This window comes from Monodon monoceros, unplaced genomic scaffold, assembly GCF_005190385.1.
Source record: "Monodon monoceros isolate NGI ecotype Baffin Bay Population unplaced genomic scaffold, NGI_Narwhal_1 Super_Scaffold_20, whole genome shotgun sequence".
NCBI classification, from domain to species: Eukaryota; Metazoa; Chordata; class Mammalia; order Artiodactyla; family Monodontidae; genus Monodon; species Monodon monoceros.
In genome coordinates this window covers 57,009,531-57,032,599 of record NW_021703777.1, presented here as the reverse complement: position 1 = coordinate 57,032,599, position 23,069 = coordinate 57,009,531, and the positions used below count along the sequence as shown (strand labels likewise).

At 33.0% G+C, this 23,069-nt stretch overlaps 1 protein-coding gene across 4 annotated transcripts in view; it reads left to right on the top strand.

The window, feature by feature from the left end:
• ADGRL3 (adhesion G protein-coupled receptor L3) overlaps positions 1-23,069 on the top strand; it is an 865,234-nt gene that overhangs the window by 274,287 nt on the left and 567,878 nt on the right. For all 4 annotated transcript variants that reach the window (XM_029235469.1, XM_029235470.1, XM_029235468.1 and 1 more), the window contains exon 3: positions 19,277-19,497. In XM_029235469.1, the coding sequence (XP_029091302.1) occupies positions 19,425-19,497 (73 nt within the window). In that variant the 5' untranslated portion in view covers positions 19,277-19,424. The remainder of the gene's footprint in view (positions 1-19,276; positions 19,498-23,069) is intronic.

Genomic DNA, 23,069 nt, shown 5'->3' with positions numbered 1-23,069 from the left:
TATGACTACCAAGTATAGGTCTTGATTAATAGTCATAAAATAGATCTTCCATTTTCTTTGTTTTGTCAAAATACCTGCTAAGATCTTGTGTTAACTGCTGTGGCCACAGAGATTCCTCAAGCCTTGATAATATTTCAAGGCTTTAAACTTCAATTCAAGAATATTAACTCACGGAAAAATGAAACTTTAAATTCTGTTACCTCAGTAGATTTATAGACTATGTGCATTTAGTATTGAAATCTATAGACATCATCTTATTCATTGTAAAGAGCAAATCTGTAGATCCTGTACTGATGAAAAAATAATGACAACCTTTAATTTCAAAAAGTACATGATGTTACACAAACATTTTAGTTAAGAATTTAGACTTTGCTCTTAAAAGATAAAGTGGCTTCTCAGAAAAATATGGGTGGATTAGCAGAGTCACAATCTGTATTGGCCTGGGGCATTTTTTGGGCTGTGCTCAGTTTGGGTCATAAGAGTTCTATTATTTATCTTTGTATTTATAAGTCACATTTTCTGTTGTGCTATAGCTACTGTTCTATCATCTGGCTAATTCCTTTCTAAATTAAGTATTCGAAAACCTTTGTTACCATAATCAAGTATTCAACAAATATCCTTGCGTATCAGTAATTTATAAGGATATTATTACTGCTGGGGAGCTTTTGTCCCACATCCTACTTCCCATTTTATTTGTTTATTAAACAAAAGACTTGAACTCAGTCATGTGAAAACATTGATGAAATATACAGAAATAAATGAAAAGGCATTGTACCAAATCTTAATATTTGTGGTTTGAAAAAGCACTGTACTGTAATATGTCTGATACATAATTTTAAAAAATCTTTCTTTCATAGCTTTTCAATAATTTTTTGTTCAGTACCTCTAAACTAATTTCAACTATAGTTTCAGTCTCCATACAAATAGTATAAAATCAAAACAGTGAACTGCAATAGAGAAGTTAATAAAATTTCTCATTATTAGGTTTATTTATTTAGGTTTATTTATGTTATTCATGGCCAGAATTTTTATCTGGCAGTATGGTCAAGCTTTGGTGTGGTGGTCATTTATGTTTTGTTATTATTAAGCTGTAGTAGTATTTTTTTTTTAAATGGTGATAGTTTATAGCAATGATCCACATCAAAAATTATAAAAAAGAGTTGAACCAAAAAAGCCTGCTTTCTTTTTTTTTTTGTAAAAATATTAATGTTCCAAGAATCAGTGAATTCTCTGGACAAAACTGCTTCGTACAAAAATGTGTGGAATCAAGAATTTGAACTGTACCCTTTAGCTCCTTGTAAACAGATGTTACCCCCAACTGTATTTTACATTTTCTTCAGTTTCTCTAAGACATTTGTAAATGCATCCCAGTACTAAAGTGTGTATAGGGGAAGGATGCAGACAGCTTTGGAAAGTATACAACATTAACTCCTCCTCACTTGGCTTAAGGGATTTAAAAGTCTGTGCAGGGCTTCCCTGGTGGCGCAGTGGTTGAGAGTCCGCCTGGCGATGCAGGGGACATGGGTTCGTGCCCCGGTCCAGGAAGATCCCACATGCCTCAGAGTGGCTGGGCCCTTGAGCCATGGCTGCTGAGCCTGTGCGTCCGGAGCCTGTGCTCTGCAACGGGAGAGGCCACAACAGTGAGAGGCCCGAGTACCGCAAAGAAAAAAAAAAAAGTCTGTGCATACACACTACTATATCTAAAATAGATAAACAACAAGGACCTACTGTATAGCACAGGGAACTATATTCAATGTCTTGTAGTAACCTGTAATGGAAAAGACTCAAAAGAATAGATACGTGTGTGTGTGTGTGTGTGTGTGTGTGTGTGTGTCTAAAACTGAATCACTTTGCTGTACACCTGAAACTAACACAACATTGTGAATCAACTGTACTTCAGTTAAAAAAAAGAAAATTAAATTTATTTTGTGGTTTGGGGTTGGAATTACTACTTTCTACCTTACTATTATAGTCCTTTATCTTTATTATTTTAAAAAGCTTTAATTATTCTGGCAGAAAAATATATTACTAGTATTCATAAAAAAACTAGTCGATTTTTAATGTTCAATGCATTGCATTTCTCCTCTTTAAAAAAAAGGCTTGAAGAAGATGATTTTGAGAGATTTCCTTAGTTCTGACATGCCATAATTACCCAAATATGGACTTTATACTTTTTACATATATTAAACTATTTTAGATAATTTCTCCATAAAATGTCTTGAGTCACATGTTTCATTTTTATTTCCTTATAAATTTTCTTGGAGAATAGAACATAAAATAATAATAACTTCATTTGGAATAAAATCTCCCAAGGCCAATAAAATGTTGATCTCTGTCATAGTAATTTTTATAGTTATCTAGGATTAAATCTGTGCTAAGAGGATTAATGCTACATTTCTTTCTACATAATTTTGTATATTCTGGTTAATTTTAAGATACATATGCTCACATTGAGATACATGTTTGCATAAAACCATCTGCATTGATAGCAGGGTGATTCTTTGCATTCTTGGCTGGACCACTGTAAGTCAACGAAGCAAAAGAGAAAGAAAAAAAAGAGGGAAACATAGGGGGTCATGTCTGAGAGGAGCTAATGGATGCTTTTGGTATAATGATACTGAAATATATTTTTTAATGTTCCTTAGAATTCAAAGAAACTTTTCCATTACAGTAACTGTTTTAATCCCTGGGAACACTGATGTTCTCCAGACTGCCCATCCCATTTCTTTTTGCTTCTGCTATATATCTTCATTTCTGAATCTTTAAAAAAATTAAGGAATCCAGTGTGGGCTATTTGACTCTTCCCTGTTTGAGATAAAGAGAACCATTTTAGTATCTGTATCTTGGATTTGGATGATGAAGATGTTTTACAGTGGATGTTTACTGGCAGTATTCAGCAAATTTCCCCTTATCTATTAATTTATAATAATACATCCATTTCTATCTAAAATTTTTAAATGTGCCTGTGTGTGCACATGTGTATATGTTTTATTTATATTCATATGAAATAATAAAATAATTATTTCAGGGAATATTTACACAGTGAAAAAAAAGAATGTATAGATACATTGTAAAAAGAGCTCATTTTTTCTATAGCATTTGTCACATAGGAATTAGTCAATGTATTTTTGTTGTTTGATTGGTTAACATTTGTTGCTGTACTTCAGCTGAACTAACAAAGTTTTTCCTTTTTTTCTTTTTAACATCTTTATTGGAGTATAATTGCTTTACAATGGTGTGTTAGTTTCTGCTTTATAACAAAGTGAATCAGCTATAAATATACATATATCCCCATATCTCCTCCCTCTTGCATCTCCCTCCCACCCTCCCTATCCCACCCCTCTAGGTGGTCACAAAGCACCCAGCTGATCTCTCTGGGCTATGTGGCTGCTTCCCACTAGCTATCTGTTTTACATTTGTTAGTGTATATATGTCCATGCCACTCTCTCAGTTCGTCCCAGCTAACCCTTCCCCCTCCCGGTGTCCTCACGTCCATTCTCTACATCTGCAACTTTATTCCTGTCATGCCCCTAGGTTCTTCAGAACTTTTTTTTTTTTTTTTAGATTCCATATATATGTGTTAGCATATGGTATTTATTTTTGTCTTTCTGACTTACTTCACTCTGTATGACAGACTCTAGGTCCATCCACCTCACTACAAATAACTCAATTTCACTTCTTTTCATGGCTGAGTAATATTCCATTGTATATATGTGCCACATTTTCTTTTCCTCTGTTGATGGACACTTAGGTTGCTTCCATGTCCTGGCTATTGTAAATAGTGCTGCAATGAACATTGTGGTACATGACTCTTTTTGAATTATGGTTTTCTCAGGGTATATTCCCAGTAGTGGGATTGCTGGGTTGTATGGTAGTTCTATCTTAGTTTTTTAAGGAACCTCCATACTGTTCTCCATAGTGGCTGTATCAGTTTACATTCCCATTAATCTCCAAAATTTACAAGCAGCTCATGCAGCTCAATATCAAAAAAACAAGCAACCCAATCCAAAAATGGGCAGAAAACCTAATTAGATATTTCTCCAAAGAAGATATACAGATTGCCAATAAACACATGAAAGGATGCTCAGTATCATTAGAGAAATGCAAATCAAAACTACAATGAGGTATTACCACACACCAGTCAGAATGGCCATCATCAAAAGATTTAGAAACAATAAATGCTGGAAACGGTGTGGAGAGAAGGGAACCCTTTTTCCTTTTTTTTTTTTTGATATTAGTTATTAGCAGATTAACTCTAGACAAAATTGTCAAAGAGATGCCTCTTTGACATCTTGATTCCCAAACTTCTTTTGTGTTTTGACACCAGGCTCCCAACCAGATTCAAATTTTTCTTTCTATTAGAAGAAAATTAACATTAATAAGCCACAAATCCCTCAGTATAAATCAACTACCCATGCTAGAAAACTTCCATATTTATAAAAGGACCTTATGAGAGGATATTTAAAATAAACTTAACACATAAGCTTTATAAACTAAACACATGTGGAATACACACACATGCACAAATGCACACCCTGGTGGAAGAACAGATATTCAAAAATATTTGGTTATATTACCTACCTGTCTTCCTATAGAGTTCCTTGGTGAAAAATACATTAGGACCATAAAGCATTCCTCAGTTCTGTAAAAATATAAAATGTAGGATGTCATTCTTTCTGCTGACTGATAGGAGTGATTCTTAAAGGGAGCTATTCTTTGGAAATTTTTCAGAAATATCTTTTAAGTAAGTATTAAAAAGTTTAGGAAATTAGAGAAGATTTAAATCAGAAACTATTTATTGAGCCCACCACTGGAGAAAACACCATGGTGCGTAAGCCTTGATTAAGGTAATAAAGGAATTTTGAGGGATAAAAATACAGTGTAAATTCACTGGAAACATGTACATAAAAGGTGAAATTACCATATAGTGTTTACATGATTTTTTAAATATTTGAGATCCATATTAATATTGTTCCCTATGATATAATTTCTCCTTTCTTAAAGTTAGCATTGTTGTTACATTCCAAGGATGCATTATGATTTAATTTTAAATCATAATGAATTACTCTAGAAGATATTAACTTATCCCCTGAACAGTTTATAATGGTCAATACTGATATTTTATATATAATTGTAAAATTAAACTATGCTTAACACACCTCTAGTAATATACTGGCTGTGATAATGAACATTTATTCCAAACAGCCAGAATCTGAAACAATATAATTGTCAGCGATCTAATTAATAAACAGTAGTAAGTTCAGTGATGAGATTTAATCAAAGAATTTCATGCACTTCTTCATCTGACTAAAATGACTTGGTGATCGCAAAGTTTTCTTTGTACAATTACAAAGAATAGCAATAAAAAGGCAAAGAAGACGAGAAAAGGTAGGATGATGCTCTGTAGATAGCGTATACTGATTAACGATGACACCGTGTAGACCTTGGCTTTCTCAGCTTCCTCAGGTGTAGTGAGGGAGCTAGAAGAAGATGGGCTTTGGAGTTACCCAACTCCAACAGGTGAACAAGACCCACCAGAAACGTACCTGTTCTTCATGTGGGCAAAACTAATGCAGTTTGTTAGAATAAAAAAAGCCACTCATGACAAGATTATGAAAAGCCAATAAATATAATTAATCTATTGAGATGTTTATGTTAGGAATAATTGGAATTTTATATATTAATTAGGTTCCTTTATCAAGACCACGGGGAAGTTTGAAAGTATGTTTATCTGTGTTTTATTTTTTTCTTCCAGTTTTATTGAGATATAATTGACATACAGCACTGTATAAGTTTAAGGTGTACAGCATAATGATTTGACTTATATATGATATACATCATAAAAAGATTGCCATAAGAAATTTAGTGAACATCTATCTCCTTATACAGGTTAAAAATTTAAAATAAAGAAAACAATTTTTCCTCGCAATGAGAACTCTTAGGATTTACTCTGTTAATAACTTTCATAGAAACCACACAACAGTGTTAATTATATTGATTGTACATTACATCGCTAGTATTTATTTATCTTATAACTGGAAGTTTGTACCTCTTCACCACCTTTGTCACTACACAAACATACTACATTATTATTACCTATATTCCCCACTCTGTACTTTTTTTTCTTTTTTTTTTTTTTTTTGCGGTATGCGGGCCTCTCACTGTTGTGGCCTCTCCCATTGCGGAGCACAGGCTCCGGACGCACAGGCTCAGCCGCCATGGTTCACGGGCCCAGCCGCTCCGCGGGATGTGGGATCTTTCTTCCCGGACCCGGGCACGAACCCGTGTCCCCTGCATCGGCAGGCGGACTCTCAACCACTGCGCCACCAGGGAAGCCCTCCCACTCTGTACATTTCATCCTTGTAACTCATTTATTTTGTAACTAGAAAAACCAGTTATTAAAGTATACATTTTCATTAAAAGTAAAAAATAAGCCTTATCATAAAGAAAAAAAGAAAGAAGCCCTTTCAAAAGGCCATGATTTTAATTGACTAAATAATCTTATCATTTAACAGAGAAAAATAATCTCCCTTTTATTTTAACAGTTTTAGGAAAAAAAGTAAAGGATATAAGCTTTGTGTTTAAACCATGTTATGTTTCATGCATAGCATTAAAAAATTATTGCTATGGTAAATCTTCATAAAAGCAAGACTGTGTTTCTTTGGAAATGCATGTTCCTGAGATATTTCATGGAATACCTTATTTTTCTGAAAGATAAATTAATGTCTCAAATGCAAGGAGAAATAATCTTTGGGGTGCTTTCAACTATATCTTATTCAGTAATCACAGACATGATAGAAAAAGCAAAACCAGAAAACATAGATATCTCTTGATTCTAAAAAAAAGATAAAAGAGATTCGTAATTATTCTAATTCACAAAAAATTTAACTACAAACTTAGTACAAATATAGTTACTATTTTTTAAAAATATTTTTAACCTAAACTTGTTTCCACAGTTTCCATGGTAGGCAGTTATCTGCTTTGGCTCTTTATCTGCCATCACTGTGAAATATATTAGAAGAATATTTAAATAAAATGATAGTTAAAATTGATCCAGATATCACTGTGTATAAAAATCTGCCAGCTTTGTTGTTTCTGATGGATTTTCCATCACAGTTGATCTCTGTTCCCTTACTTTATTTCTAGCTAGAGCCAAGTAACAATGACACTATATATCTTTTTGTACAATTTGCCAATTTTGGTTATTTTAGAACCTAGGTGCTCCTGAATTGTCCTTGTGAATCACCATTCTACAGAGAAAGGACTGAACAAAGAAATGATTTAGGTACTGAAACATCAATGTGATTTTGAAACTACATAACTCAAAGATATTTTTACCAAAGATGGGGAGAAGGGCTTTTTGTAGGGAATCAAAACAGTGGTATCTTTAAATAAATAGGAGCCATTAAGCCATTTTAGATGTCTTAATTATTAAGAAAATCAAATTTCATGAGAAAACCTTCTTACAGGCATTTACCTTAAATAATAATCTTTATCAAAGTAATTTTGGATAGCCACTTTTGTACTGCTCTTTTTCAAGTTTCTTTCCTTATGCTTTTTATTTGCATAGTCTCTAGAACGGATTGCTTTTGGCCTAAATTCATTTAAATATAACTTGGAGATAATTGTATAACATATCCTCTTACCTAATGGTAAATAAAAAACAGTCACCCTATAGAATAGTATCTTGCTCAAATCAGTGAGATGATTTCATTGATGTGTCCAGTTTTTGAACACTTTGGAAAGTACGAACACCCAGAGGATGCAGTGTAAACACCTCTAGGTGAGATGTGTATGCCCATTTGTGTGGTTAGGTTTTCATACGTTTTCATATTTTTTAATGGGGCTGTTCCTTTTCAAGAACAAAAAAACAACTTAGTTATTCTTCCCATTAACCAAGACTTGTTTTGTTTTGGTTTGGTTTTACCAGTTGTCTTAAGTCACTGTATTTGATTGGTTTAATTATCTTTTTACATCAGAAAACGTGTGCTATTATTTGTGTGGACATCTTTAGGAGTCATTTGGTGTAATTTTTTTAAATGGCAAGTGTTTGACATTATTATAATTTGAGGTGCCACTTAGTTTTAGTATTATAAAATAACCAGACACACAGACGGTACACTGAGAAATAGAAATTGACTATTTGAATGATAACTTTGGATTATGTATTCATATACATTCTCATGTTGTACTAGGTTACTAAATTCACAAAAATTGTGAGTTGCAATATTTATTGGATAAAAATATGAATGGTATGATAAAAGATTATGTGTTATTGTAGTTATATGTACATTTATATAAATTATATATTACATATACACAAATGAATAAATTCATATATTAATAACTATAAAAGTTCTGTTATAAAATTCTCTAATTATGGGAATCTGAACAGGACCTGACTTACATGTTCCTTCTCTAAATACATCCTTTATTATCCTGTATTTAAATACATTAGCCAAACCAGTTTAGTTATTCCTTTTCCGCTGAGGTACTACCTTTAAGTGGAAATTTCCACTTAAATTTCTTTTATTGATATTTTATTTCCCAAGCTTTTGCTTACTTATCTAACCCAGACCTAATTGGTGCTTTTTTTTTTTGCGGTACACGGGCCTCTCACTGTTGTGGCCTCTCCCGTTGCGGAGCACAGGCTCCGGACGCACAGGCTCAGCGGCCATGGCTCACGGGCCCAGCCGCTCCGCGGCATGTGGGATCCTCCTGGACCGGGGCACGAACCCGTGTCCTCTGCATCGGCAGGCTGACTCTCAACCACTGCGCCACCAGGGAAGCCCCTAATTGGTGCTTTTTAGTTTTTCCTAATGCTGCTCCACATCAGCTTCTATAGTGATAGGACCAGAAACAAGATGAATGAAACATAAAGATGTTTTCATTCTGATTTCGTTTTACTTCCTGTTTGCCATTTTGCCTACCAGTTAAAACCCCAGAAGTTGAGGAAATGTTTTTAATGTGAAAATAGGCTTCTTTACCTTAAGCAGCAATGCCAATATCTCCATCATATACTTGTTTTATAGCTCCTGAAGAATTGATATTATGATGATCATTATTTCTACTAAATTATATACATTTTACTATAAAGATTAAATATATTTTAGATATATTTTTCTTCCCAATGAAGAAAAATACTTTGACATCTAAGCAGCTATCTTAAAAGTTAAGTTTTGTAAAGTGACCCATTTCATAATTTGGTAGCTACCTATAAATGCTAATCATCAAAGCATTAATATAAAATGTATTGATACATTCATAGTTTTAATCTGTGTCTTGGTGTTATGCTAAAGCTCACTACGGTAACTGTTGATTTTAAAACCATAGATATGTATTTAAATAAACTCCCAGTCAGGCTAAAGTTACAGCAGAAATATTGCATCATATGCTACAACTCTCCTTTGACAGTAATGGTCCCTGACTACCTTTGGGTATTTTAGGCATGATACTCCATAATGGGCCATTAAGGAAGATGTTTGATTTGAGACCTATCCAGGTGCACCCTACTGAGATGAGATAATTTCAAAATGTGTATTTTCTCTCATGCCTGGTTACTACTGATACACTAACTACAAGGAATGAAATATATAGCAAAGTTACCTTTATGAATCACAAAAGACAATGTATTTCTTTCATAATCTCAAAAACAAGGTATTTAAAATATATAGATATCCTATGTCAGGAGGCTCTAAAGGAATTATTTTTAGGCCTTGTCTGCTATACATTTAAAAATATTTCCACTATTTTACAGTAATCTCTTTCTTATTAATACTTGTTTAATTTAATTTTGAAAAAGAGACTTGTTGGACTAGAATGAATTTGACATTACTACCTCATTTCTTGTAGCTTTTCTATCCTAGGCTTTATTTTTAAGTCAGTTATTTAGTAACTGTCATTGCTTTCAGAGAAATAGTGTTAAGACTTTTCCCCCAATTCAGCCCCCTAAACCCATGCTGTAGCTTGATATGATAATTTGACTTTTAAAGTTTATTGTTCCCAGCTATGGAAATAACTTTTTCACCAGTCTCAACTGTAGTGCTATCTGTAATGATATTTTCTACAGTTTTGCTGGAGAAAAGGTGGTTATGTTGGTTTTAAATCAAAACCTGCAACTTCACTTTTAAATGAAACTTAGAGTAGATATAATATATTGTCATAGTTGTCAGTTATGAAGTACTCAGGTGATTTCAGTTATAAAATTGTCAAAAAGGAAGTGACATAAGGCAGTACTAGTTTATCCCAATCATACAGCCTCAGCAGATAAAAGAAAATCCAATAAATATTAGAAACATTTGAGGTCAGCTTTACTGATCATTTGTTAATTTGATTCTTGAATTTAAAATAAGTATGATAAAGTCACAAATAATTTTAATACTTTGAAGATATATTTTCTTCTTCTCAGTAATGTTCCAAGTAATCTCAGTTCCCTTTTTAGAAAAATTACTAACAGAATTAGTCATGCTGATTGGAATTAAATTGATACGTTTTGAAGCTTTTTCAGAATTTCACTTGGGAGATAATTATTTTTTTCCTGATTGCTTTCAACTTTTTATATAATTTAAGAAGCACTTGCTTGGCTCTTAAGAACCTCAGAGATCATCATTTCTGGGCTACTCACCTAATAAAGTCTGTGGTCCTGCCCCTCACTCACCCCAAACAAGCATGAATAAAATGGATCATTGGCATCTATTCAGATATGCAGAGATATAAGGTATATGATGCCAGCTAGTAGATTTTCAGAAGTGAAGATAATGAAGGCCTTCTGTTTATGGCATGAATCTCTCAGTCTGAAGTTTGTTTGAATATTTCAGTGTACAACGATATCCTAGATCTTCATCTCACTTCATTCAACCCATAATCACTATCATAACTAGCTTAAAGCGCCTTACATTTATATAAAGTATTGTTTTATCACAGGCTGCTCTAAGAAAAATACCACAGGCTGGATATCTAAATAAACAACAGAAATTTATTTTTCACAGTTCTGTAGACTGGGATTCCAAGATCAGGGTACCAGCATGGTTGAGTTTTAGAGAGAGCCCACTTCTTGGGTTATAGACAGCTGTCCTCTTGCTGTAAGCTCAAATGGTAGAAGGAGCTAGAAAACTCTCTGGGGTTTCTTTTCTAAGGTACTAAACTCATTCATGAGGATTCAGCTCTCCTGACCTAATCACTTCTCAAAGGCCTCACCTACAAATTCCAGCACATTGGGATTTGTATTCAACATATGAATCCTTGGGGAGGGACAAGCACAATCCATGGGTCTAGACTGTTTAGGTGCAAATCTGGGCTCTTTATTTTCAGCCATGTGACCTCAGCGAGCTCTTTTAACTTCTTGTTCCCATAGTTTCCTCAATGGCCAGTTAGTAATAATAATAGCCCCTTCCTTTGGAGTTGTTATAGGATTAACAATAATGTTTATATTTAAGATCAATTAAATTATTTAATATGTGGGAAGCTCTTACAACAGTGCCTGATAGTAAGGGCTCAATAAATGTTAGCTGTTGTTACGAAGAAGACTGTATTTTGCCTCGTGCTCTAGATTTTGGAATAGATTCACATGCTTCTGTTAGAAATGGAATTATTTACTTTGAAGTAGAAACCTGTTAAATCTGCACGTTTTAACTATAGCTTGCTTGCCTTTCCTAATTTCTACTTCCCTTGGAAACAGAAATCAATCCTTGATTATTATCGTAAATGATGTTTTTTGTTTTTTTGTTTGTTTGTTTTTGCTGTACGCGGGCCTCTCACTGTTGTGGCCTCTCCCGTTGCGGAGCACAGGCTCCGGACGCACAGGCCCAGCGGCCATGGCTCACAGGCCCAGCCGCTCCGCGGCATGTGGGATCTTCCCGGACTGGGGCACGAACCCGTGTCCCCTGCATCAGCAGGCGGGCTTTCAACCACTGCGCCACCAGGGAAGCCCGTAAATGATGTATTTTAAAGCAATTGTTAATTTTTTGAATATCCTTTTAAATAATGGCTATATTCATTCAAGCTTATTTTTCACAGCTAATATTGACGATAAAAATCTGAGATTTTCTGAGTATTTTCATTTGTGAAGAGCAAAGTATCTATTTTACAAATCATATACATGAAAGAGTGTGAGATTCAGTTTTTAGTTTTAAGTTATCTCATTTCAAACAGAATTATTTCCCAAACTAGTTGCTTTAATGCAATTATTTATAGTTAGCTTAATTTCAGACTCATTGATTTTTATTTCCTATTGAACATATCAATGGAGGAAAATATTGTCTTATCCAAAGTCCTTTGGAAACAAACTCCAATCAGATGCTTTGTGGGATCTCAGGGAGAAGGTTAACTCAAGGACACTTGGCAAGAAAATGATCCTCAGTAAAACATCAGTCTATTTTATGGTTAAATGATATGTTGCCCTAAAGCTAAAAATACCATTGTTCATTAAATCCAAATTTGTTCCTAAACATTAATAGACACTTGTTAGATCGTAACATTATTTGAAAGACAATTAGATGGGACTTTTACTCTAGAGAACTTCCTTATTAAAATTACCTTTCTAGATTACTTGTTTTCTAACGTAGCATCAGATTATGTTTGAAATATAATTATAAGGCAATATGTGTTTTACTTAAGCAATAAAAAATATTGTTTGTTAACGTTTCAGACAATGTGTACAGATTTAGCATTTCATTGCTTGAAAAGTGTAGTAAGTAATCTTTAAAAAAATTTAATTGTATACAAATAGGTCTTTCTTTGCTCTGATCGCTTTGAAACTTGTGGAGAAGATAGTAGGAAAGGAATGAGGGAAGAATGAAGACTTGAGTGAAAGTTCTAGTGGAAACGTAGTTTTATTTCTGAACTATTCTCCCTACTTCTAATCTGATTTAATTTTTTCCTGTATCTTCTGTTTGCAGTGATATTTATTTATTACTGTAATTTGTGCTTTTAAAAATTAAAAAAATAATATTTAAATTTTCATAATTCATAGTTGGAAACTAAGCAAATTGAATTCAGATTCCTTTGTATAGCCCTCAGAACCTTTCCTGTTTTACCCAAATGCATTGTCTATATGATTTTCTCTTATTCCTTACTTGCTCAGTAGACCTGACATAGCAGATAACTTGCAGTTCTGTAATACGCTGTTTCTTTTTCCTGCTCTTAACTTTTTTCATAACAACGCCTAACTTAGAATAATCCTTCTCCAACCACTGTTTAGTGAAATTTCATCTATTCATATCCTTGTATCCTGAATGATACAAGTATCATTCTCTTCTTGCAAGTATTCCAGACCTTCCAAGCTATGTTATCTCCTTTACCATTTTTTATTTTTTTTTTTATTTTTTTTGCTGTACGCGGGCCTCTCACTGTTGTGGCCTCTCCCTTTGCGGAGCACAGGCTCCGGATGTGCAGGCTCAGCGGCCATGGCTCACGGGCCCAGACGCTCCGCGGCATGTGAGATCTTCCCGGACCAGGGAACGAACCCGTGTCCCCTGCATTGGCAGGTGGACTCTCAACCACTGCGCCACCAGGGAAGCCCCTCCTTTATTTTTTTAACTCCCTTCTTTATCATATTTGGATTTAAATTTTATTATTTTTAGTTTTTTGCATTTTCTCTTCTCCTCCTCTTTTCTGTCCCATTATTGTCCTCCTGCTACTCCTTTTCCTCCTCTTACTTCTTTAATGCAAGAATCATGCCATATATATCTCACATATCTTCTATGACCACAGTTTACATTGTTTGTATTCAGTGATGATCTCTTGGAACACAGTGATGAAAAAAACATATGTGGGTTGATCAAATTTAATATTTCTTGAAAATATTAAACAAGATGATGGAGAATTTGTTTTCTATGAATCTCCAAAGGGATCTAGTACTATTTAAAAAAGTATTCGCTGCTAGAACATTCAGCTCTTTATTGTTATCAGACTCGATAGTTAAATACTTTTTAATAGTTATTTAATATAAAGTTCTTTGACTCCATAAATATTGAAAGAAAGGAAAGATCCTTGAACCTAATTGCAGTGCTTCAGTTTTCAGAGTCAAAATATTGAGAAAGTACATGCCAAACATGCAAAAGCAATCAAGCTCTAAAAAGACTTAAATGACAAAACATGTAAATACACGAAATGTAGATTAATAAAAATTTGTAAAGTTGATATGGAGTAAAATTTGTAGTTAGCATAATTTGTAATAAGTGAACATTTAATAGGTGGGGAGATGTAAAAATATTATAAAGAAGATATTATAGTGTCTTTTCTAGGCCATTATGAGGGGAAAGGTATAATTATAACATGCAATTTAATTTGGGAAAAGATTGAGAGTAAGTTATACATATGTGATTAAGAGTAGCTAAAATAGAAGTAACAATTCCAAGATGAGTGACATTCAGATTCTAATCCTAACCTTTATTTAGAGGGTAGAAAGAAAGCTAATATAAAGTAAAAATAGCTTTCAAATATGATTTGAGAAGAAGGATACATGAAAAAATTAAATGGGAAAAAAGTTATGACATCAGAATTTAAGGTGCCAGTTTCCTCAAAGTAAAATCAATGTCTTAAGTTTAGAAGAACTTTTGTTTCAGCAATAGCAAAAAAAATTCAAATAGTTTCAGAGTATAATTGTGCTAGATATGAACAAAATTTAGTCTAAATGTAAAAAATAAGGAATTTTCCATGCAGTTTATGAGGAAAGACTTTATTTACATAAAGCATTTGTAGACTATTTTTACATGTGATTTAAAAAATATTTAGTGGAACATGAGTCAGATCACACAGTTACATAATTATAATCTTAAATATTAATGATATAAATTAGGACACTTTTAATTAACCTCACTTTTTAATTTTGAATATTGTGAAGTGTAGTGGTTAGGTAGCTTGTTGGAAGACATTTAAACTTCACTTACCTAATCAAAGTCTGCATTAGAAATATATACCTTCCAAGTTTTAGATAGGGTAACAGGCAAAACTGCCATATTGTGATAATCTATGGTAAAAGTTAGAAACACTGTCTTTCAATAATAATTTTTAAAGCATTTTATGTGTTGATTTGTTACTGGAAATTAGTAGCCTAAGTAACAAAGTATATTTCAAACAAGAGAAGCATACTGAAAATCCTTTTTTTAAAAAACAAAATCTCACATTGTTTTAGTAGCCACCATTCAGCCATAGAATTCTTGAGTGTGCATCTCACTCAAGGAGAGTCTGTTTTTAGTTTCCTAAACATGTAAGTGAAAGGTGTGGGAGTTGGGCTTGTAGTCTCTTCCTCAGTTTTGAAAGAATTAAGGAAACAAAGGAATCGGCGAATGACAGACATGCACTGACAGACATGCACGATGACATGACATCTCTGCATCAGACAATACTTTATGCTATCGCTAATCTTCTCAACCAGCCTACAAGGTGAATATTGTTTTCTCTTTTGTAGTTGAAGAAACTGAGAGTCAGAGAGTTTTGTAAACTTGCCTAGCACCAGAATATTCAGTTTGCATGCTTTTAAGTCCCTTGCTGTTACATACAAAAGAAAATATGGCCGTTTGTGTGTGCGTGTGTGTTTCTAGATTATCTCACATAACACATATCACATTTTGCACAGCTTTAATTATTGGTGAGTATACCTTCTAGCATTCCTGTTTTACTGCAAGTTGTTTTAAAACGGTGATCATAGACTTGTAGACACACTCTCGTCATTTGACCCATAGTGTTAACACAGAGCTTTGTACAAAGAAAAGGCTAAAGAAATTTCACTGGAGATGGAAATACATGTTGAAATTGACTTTTCAAATGCTTTTTATCATTAGTAAATCTTTTTTATGAGTAATTATTTTGTCTATATATGACTTAATGAGCCCCTAATGTCTTTTCTTGGTTTTTCTTCTCTATGTGTTTTTGAAGAGCTATGTTTCAGAAATGACTTGAGTGAAAATCCCTTTTATGTGAAAACTGGTTTGGTTAAGTTAATGACAACACATAAATTGGAAAAAAAAAATCATCCCAGAAAGTTTTCTTTCTTTTTTTTTTTTTTTTTAAAGTTAGTATTTAAAGAGTGGTAGTTTATCTTTCTGTAGATTATAAGCATACTTGTCTGGAACATTATCTATTAAAATTTATATAGTTTACTATTGCAATTTTATTATATATATGCCCAAATTAGCACATTATTGTGGGGCTGTGGGTGAGAGGTCCATGGGTGGTGAGGCTAGGGTGTGAAAACATATTACCCTCCTCAAGTAATATCTTCTATTCATCTAAATTCCTTTCCCCACCTCTGTTTACAGAGTAATCATGAAAACAAATTCTTATGCTCAAATCAAATGCAAAATAATCTTAGTAGATGTGGCTTTATGCCCTGCTGTGATATCTTAAAATAAGTCCTTATTATAAGTAATAGATAACACTTTCTTATCCTTTCTATAAAGTAACTCTCATTGCTTCATCAAGGTGAAAATGTACTATGTCATATGAAATAAACTATTCTGGTTTTCACTAAAGCTAGACTTAATAATTGCAATACTCATACTTCACTATGGAAATAATTTTCCGGCTCCTCCAAAAGGTACAATGTTATAATTAGGCTGGTTTCCTTCTTTAACATGTCCTTTTTCTCCTTTCTCTTTGTCCTTCCACTTCTACCTCATATATCCATGCTGTTCCCTTTTTCTCTACTTGTCGCAATTGGATAACACATTTAAGCAAGGCCTAAGTCTTCCTTGGAAACTTGCTACATTGTCCCCCTTCCTTTGCACAATTACTACCCCTGGTTATGCTCATACATCTTCTTGTTTATTCTACCATAGGGAGAGGAAAGAGCACTGATGTTGGAGTCAGACATTTGGTATGAAATTCTTGCTGAGTAACATTGTCTGATTTTACTTCTCAGTCAACATGAGACAATATTATCTGCCTGATAGATTTGTATGGAGAATTAAATCATATAATTGTATAATAATCTAGAACATTGCTTGGAATATGATAGGAACTATAAAATGTTACTGCTTCTTTTTATGTTGATACTTCATTTACTACGTCTTTTCCATTACAGTGGGAGTTGTGAGAAAAATTGTTCTACTTTATTTGTGATCTCAATAATATCCACCATGGTAGATATTTAGTGTATATTTTTGAAATAATGTATAAATAACTCACCTAGATGGCTGCCCTCAATCTTTTTTTCAGTTGCAAAACAGTACTGTATATATTTATCTTACGTATATGTGTGTAGGTGTTTGTGTGTACATGTCTGTGTGTATATACATATCTCTTGACGCCATAGTTATAGAGGGGAAAAAAAGACAACTGAGTGTGAGGGGGTAATTGCTTACTTGTTGATGCATCAGTCAATTTAAGTATCCTCCTTTAAGTATCCATTAATTATTACATGCATGTAAAAGAATGCAATTTTAAATTAGCACCTGCTTTCAAGTTTATTTTCAGAAAAAGTTAAACACTTATGGCACTTATGGTAATTAAGGAAAAGTTCTAAATGTTTTCTTGTAAGTCAGAGTGTGAATAAGGAAAACAAAAGAAAAATGTTAAACATGATTCCTTTTTACATCATTTATTTTATCTCAGCCACATTTTTTTGTTGTCAATGCTTTCTCTGTTTGTAAAAGTAAAATGTTATGAGAGTGTTTATTATGAGCTTCATTTTTCTATAATGTCTGTGAGTTTAGAAAGAAAATTATATCTGTTATTTCCAGATTTAGCGTTCTCCGAGCCTGTCTGTACAATAGTGACTCAATAAATATTTTTGGCTTGATTTATCAAATGGTCTTGCTTCTTACACAACCACATTAAAAAGTATGAGTAGGATAAAACTGAAAAGTAATGAGATGTATAATAACTGTTAAGATATATAGCACTTATTACATACTAGACACTGTTCTGGGCAATACATATTTTTATGTATTGTATATAACTAAAATGACAATTTTTAGCTTATTTAATGTAATATAACCATATGAATTAATATTACTCCCCCACCATTAGCAGATAGGAAACCAAGGAACCGAGGGCTTAAATGACTTGCCCAAGGTCTTAGTTCTAGTAGAGCTAGTAATTGAAATTGGGTTATCTTGCTTCAGAATCTGTGCTCTTAATTACCATGCTATGAATAGTGGTGCCAGAGATTCAGATAAATCTGTGTAATTTTGCCTTATAACAAAGGCAAGTACTTCAAAAATACTTTGGAATGTGTTTTGGTAGAATGAGGCTTAATACAATCCTCAGTAAACTATCTCTATTTTGAATATTCCTTTCCAGAAATATTTTAAACTTATACTCAAAATGTGAAATGATTTTAAATATATACCATTCACTTGAATAGAAAATAGAAAGAGAAAGAGAGAGAGAGAAGGAAAGAAGGAAAGAAAAGGAAGATCCAGTTTGCATTTGATCAGTTTTAAAAATGCTCACTGTGATAAACATCTTCAAAATTTGAGTCATGTTCCTTTAGTATTTTCACTTCCTAAGATAAGTCTGTGCAAACTTTAAAGAGGGAGCAGCTATATCAGTTTGGTTCAGTAAAATAACTTTACAACGCTAACAATTTTTAATGTCTTCCATATGCACTTAACACTTTTAAGCCAGATTCCTTATTTTAAGTTGTAAGATCCTGAAGGATAGGTTGCATGTTTTACTCAGTATTCTATTCTATGTTCCTAGCACGGTGCTTTGTATTTCAGCGGACACTCAATAAACTTCTGTTGAATGAATTGATTATGGTTGAGCACAATTAATTAACACAAATCTATAATTTTCACAAATTTAATTATAAAAATATTTAGAAAAGTAATATAGTTAATATGTGGAATGATTTCTGAATGATTATTAGGGCCTGGAATGAAAGTACGGCTCATGCATTTAACTTTGTTTAAACACACAGTAATGGTAATGAATGATTTCTTTTTTTTATACTTTTCTATTATTAGTAAAAATTATATTTGTGGAAAATGTTTACACAGAGTTAAGTACCAAATCTGTTTAAACACATTAACAAATTATACAAACTAATCATTAATTATATATTATACAAATGAGTATAGTAATATTTATACTGCTTTGTCCAGCGAGACTGAATTATTTGTTTCAGTCAGTTTGGGGGCTGGGAAGTAAACACTGTGCTAATACATGCATAAATAATGTACCTTAGGTTACTTACTTATTTTTATACATGATGCATGTATTCATTAAAATGAAGAAGGGAGACAGTATACAGGTGTTCTATTCAGGAAGGAAATTTTCAAGGAAATGAGAAAACCTATATTTGATAACCCTTTTTTTTTCTTATTTGCAGGATTCAGATTTGGGATATTGGTGTTTCTGTTTTGAAGAATATTTCCTTTTGAGCTTTTTTTTTTTAATCATCGGTCTTGGACTACAGAAGAATCAGAAAGACACTTATTTTGTTTCAAGTTTGGAACACACACTCTTGAGGCACTCTCATGCCTGAGAACATGACCATGTGGCCATCACAGCTACTAGTCTTCATGATGCTCTTAGCACCGATAGTTCATGGTAAGACCTTTAAGTATATTTTTGTGTGATGCTTAATGTTGTCTTTGTTGTTTACACTAGACCCTTCTAAATTTTTGCTCTAAGATTTTGCAGCTTTTGCCTACCATATATTAATAGCAGTAAGTAATGTACCTTAAGCTGCAATAAATAGGATTTCGAGTTTGATTTCTTAAAATACCATTTAAAATGTATATCTAACCAAAGTTTAAAAAAAATAATGCATGTTTTATTCTTTGTTTTACCACACTTAAGGAATATCATCTGAATTATTAACTATGTCATTTATTGTGAATTATTTTTATTTACATTTTTTTGTAGGTAAAATAACTTTTAATACAGTAAGTATGCACATTTGAAGGAAACCACTTCAAAAATCTACCTTCCTGAACCAAGTAATCATTTGTTTCTGAGTGTTTACTACTCTCCTCAATCTTTAACAAACAGAATAAAAATTAAACCTCTCATTAAAGCAAAATTCTCACATCCCTTTCAATGCAAAAAAAGGGAAAAAACCAACAACATCAAAATGATATCAACATATGCAGAAAGGTATTTTTCTTGAAACATGCTAACATACTCATAAAAGACTGTGTTCTTTGTTCATTTAGACAGCTTGGTATTTATAACATGAGTATGATAGTTAAGAAATGATCTCCCTTTGCAAATTTTATAAAACATATAATTATTCAATAAATAAGCAAAACAAATTCTGTACCATTTAGTACAATATTCACGGGATCTCTCTAAAAATTGGCAAATTAAAGTCTATATATATGTTCCTTTTTCACAATTTAAAGTTTTCTACTAATTATCATTGGTTTTGCGCTAAGATGAAAATGGCATAATATAGTCACTATCTCATACATTAATGGTAATTAGAACAAAGAAAAAGGGACACAGCTGTATTTGCCACTGCTTAGAAGGTCTCAGAATATTATAGTTTAGCAAGCAGCTGAAAAGCATTTTTAGCCTCTTCAGCTCACTTTTGGTTTTTAATTGACTACAGGGATCTATTGTAGTTCGTCAGTGATGTGAATCCGAATTTGGCTCATATATAAGTTTCAACATGAATTCTGCATTCTGCTGTCAGTATAAAAACTGGATATTATCACTTCTCTCTTGACATTTTCCCTAAAGTTCCCCTGATTTAACACCTTTATTTCTAACAAATCGCTATATGATAGTGTTTTTTTAAAAAATGAAAGTAAAATTATACAACCATCTACTTTTAAACAATATAAATTTGTCAGATATTTCAAAATTTTTCCTTAATTCTTATATTGATGTAGCACTTACATACTCACATACTTGGGCACATATAACATTTTGTGATATGGGACAGTATAAGAATTATACAGCTTTAAACAAGTGCTTTTCTGATTATCTGTATATCTAAAGATGATTCTAATTAGGTTTTTAGATGTTATAAAAACACCTCACTCATAAGGTTACTTTGAAGATTAAATAAATAGTATATGTAAAGAATCTAGCACAGTGCCTGACAGATATTGTGACTGAACACATTAATTTCCTTTATCATACTATCTGCCCCTCCAGTTTGTTTTTGTGCCAGTAAGTTGTAACAACTAGGAATTAGCTAACCCTGAGAGCTTTTTCATTTGATGTTGATATTCAGAAAAAAAAAAAAAAACAAAACTCTATGTACAAGTCAAGTTTAAAAAGTCAGTCTAAAATTGCACTGTTAGAGCAAGATAGGTTAAAAATAGCAGAAATAGATATTGTAAGAAAGACTCCCTTTTCAGAGGTGAAATTTCTGGTCTCCAAAAACTGACACCTACTGTGTATTTCAGTGGGCCCCAAACATGGCTGAGCCTTAGATCATAGGTCTTGAGTTAAGGCCTGTACTGAGCACACATACACACACACGCAAACACACACAGACAATCTCTCCAAGTAACTCTGAGAAGTATTTAAAAACTCCTAATAGGGCACAGAGAATATTGAGCCTGGTATATAAAAAATATAAAACATTTTGGCTAAAAACTAAAGTAATTCTTTCCATTGGATGTGAACTACCTTATATTATCTTCACTTTGAACCATATCAAGATAAACAATATAGAAGCGTTCCACTTATAAACTTTATTCTTATTACCTTGTGTAAGTATTTTAAAACTTCACACCAGAGAAAATGCAAATCAGTTTTGTCTGCCTTCCATAGGAGGCTTTCTCCATTGCCTTTGTGATACCACTTCGGGCTTGTAAATAAAGGGCTTCACTTGAGCAGCCTTTTGGAATCCAGCATACTCATAAACAGAGGAGTGTGTGTACCTTTGAGCAGTGATGAAATCTAATAGGATAGGCATTTTTAGAGTCCCATATAGCTTAGAGTCCCAGTCCTGGCTTAAAGGAATACCATATAGCTCGAAACCTTAGAGGACTGAGGTAACATGGATGTCTCAGTTATAGAAGTACTCTTGTTTCCAAAACATCCCCTTATAGCATCTCTTTGCCTACTGCTGTTGAGATGCCTAGCTTCATTTGTCCTTGAGACCATAGAGAATTAACTTTTCTGGGTATCACCCGAATTGCTGGCCTTTTCTCCAGAGTAAATAATAATGATGACTATAAATTCTGTAGCCATAAACTTTAGAGGTATTGGTACAATTAATTATCACAACATTCTCATGGGTTTAATGTTATTTATTGTTATCATCATTATCATTAACTTCTTATAGTAAAATCCTTGAGGTACCGAGTGGCAAAAGAACTTGACTAAAGTTGCACATGAGACCCAGAGAGGTTTTAAAACAAAGGACTTAGCTTCTTAAGCTCTGGTCTTAATGCCAGTAGATAATCAGTTACTATCAAGGCCATTCTTCCCTACAGAAAAAATCCCACCTCAACTCTCCTGGTCCTTTGGGAGCAGATAAGGCAGAAAAGTAGATTACCTGCTTCTTCCATGTTCTGGGCACAGACAGACTGGGATTTGAAGTCTAACAGACCTGAGATAAAATTTCAGCTCTACTGCTTACAAGCACTGTAACACTGTTACCTGGTAAACTAGTTAACACATGTCATTTATCATAGACTATGAGCCAGAAAACTGTGCTAGTTGCTAAAGGTAAGGTAGTGAACAAAAGATTCTTAATTTTTCCCTCAAGCTTACAGTAACTTAAACATTTGTAAACCTACTTCTCATCCGCAAGAATGAACACTTACTCCATGTGCGGTTATTTTAAGAAATTGATGGAATGATATGTGAATAGTTTCTAACATAGTGCTTGGCATTCAATAAATCTTTATATTTTATTTTCCTAGCCCTAACTACCTTGAAATAGAACTAAACCTCTCAGCATTACATAAGGAAAATGCGTAATTATCATTATTCTTACCCTGATAATTGAAATCTTTTGCTACTTGGACCTCAGCATTTAAGTTTTGCCAGAAAATTTTAAAACTAGTATCTAAACAAAATTATTATCAAACTGATATATATATATGTATATATATATAAAGGCTTAGTATATAATTGTCAGTATATAATAATATAGTATCTAGTTGTCAATTGTCAGTGCTAGTAGTATATAATTGGTAGTATATAATTGTCAG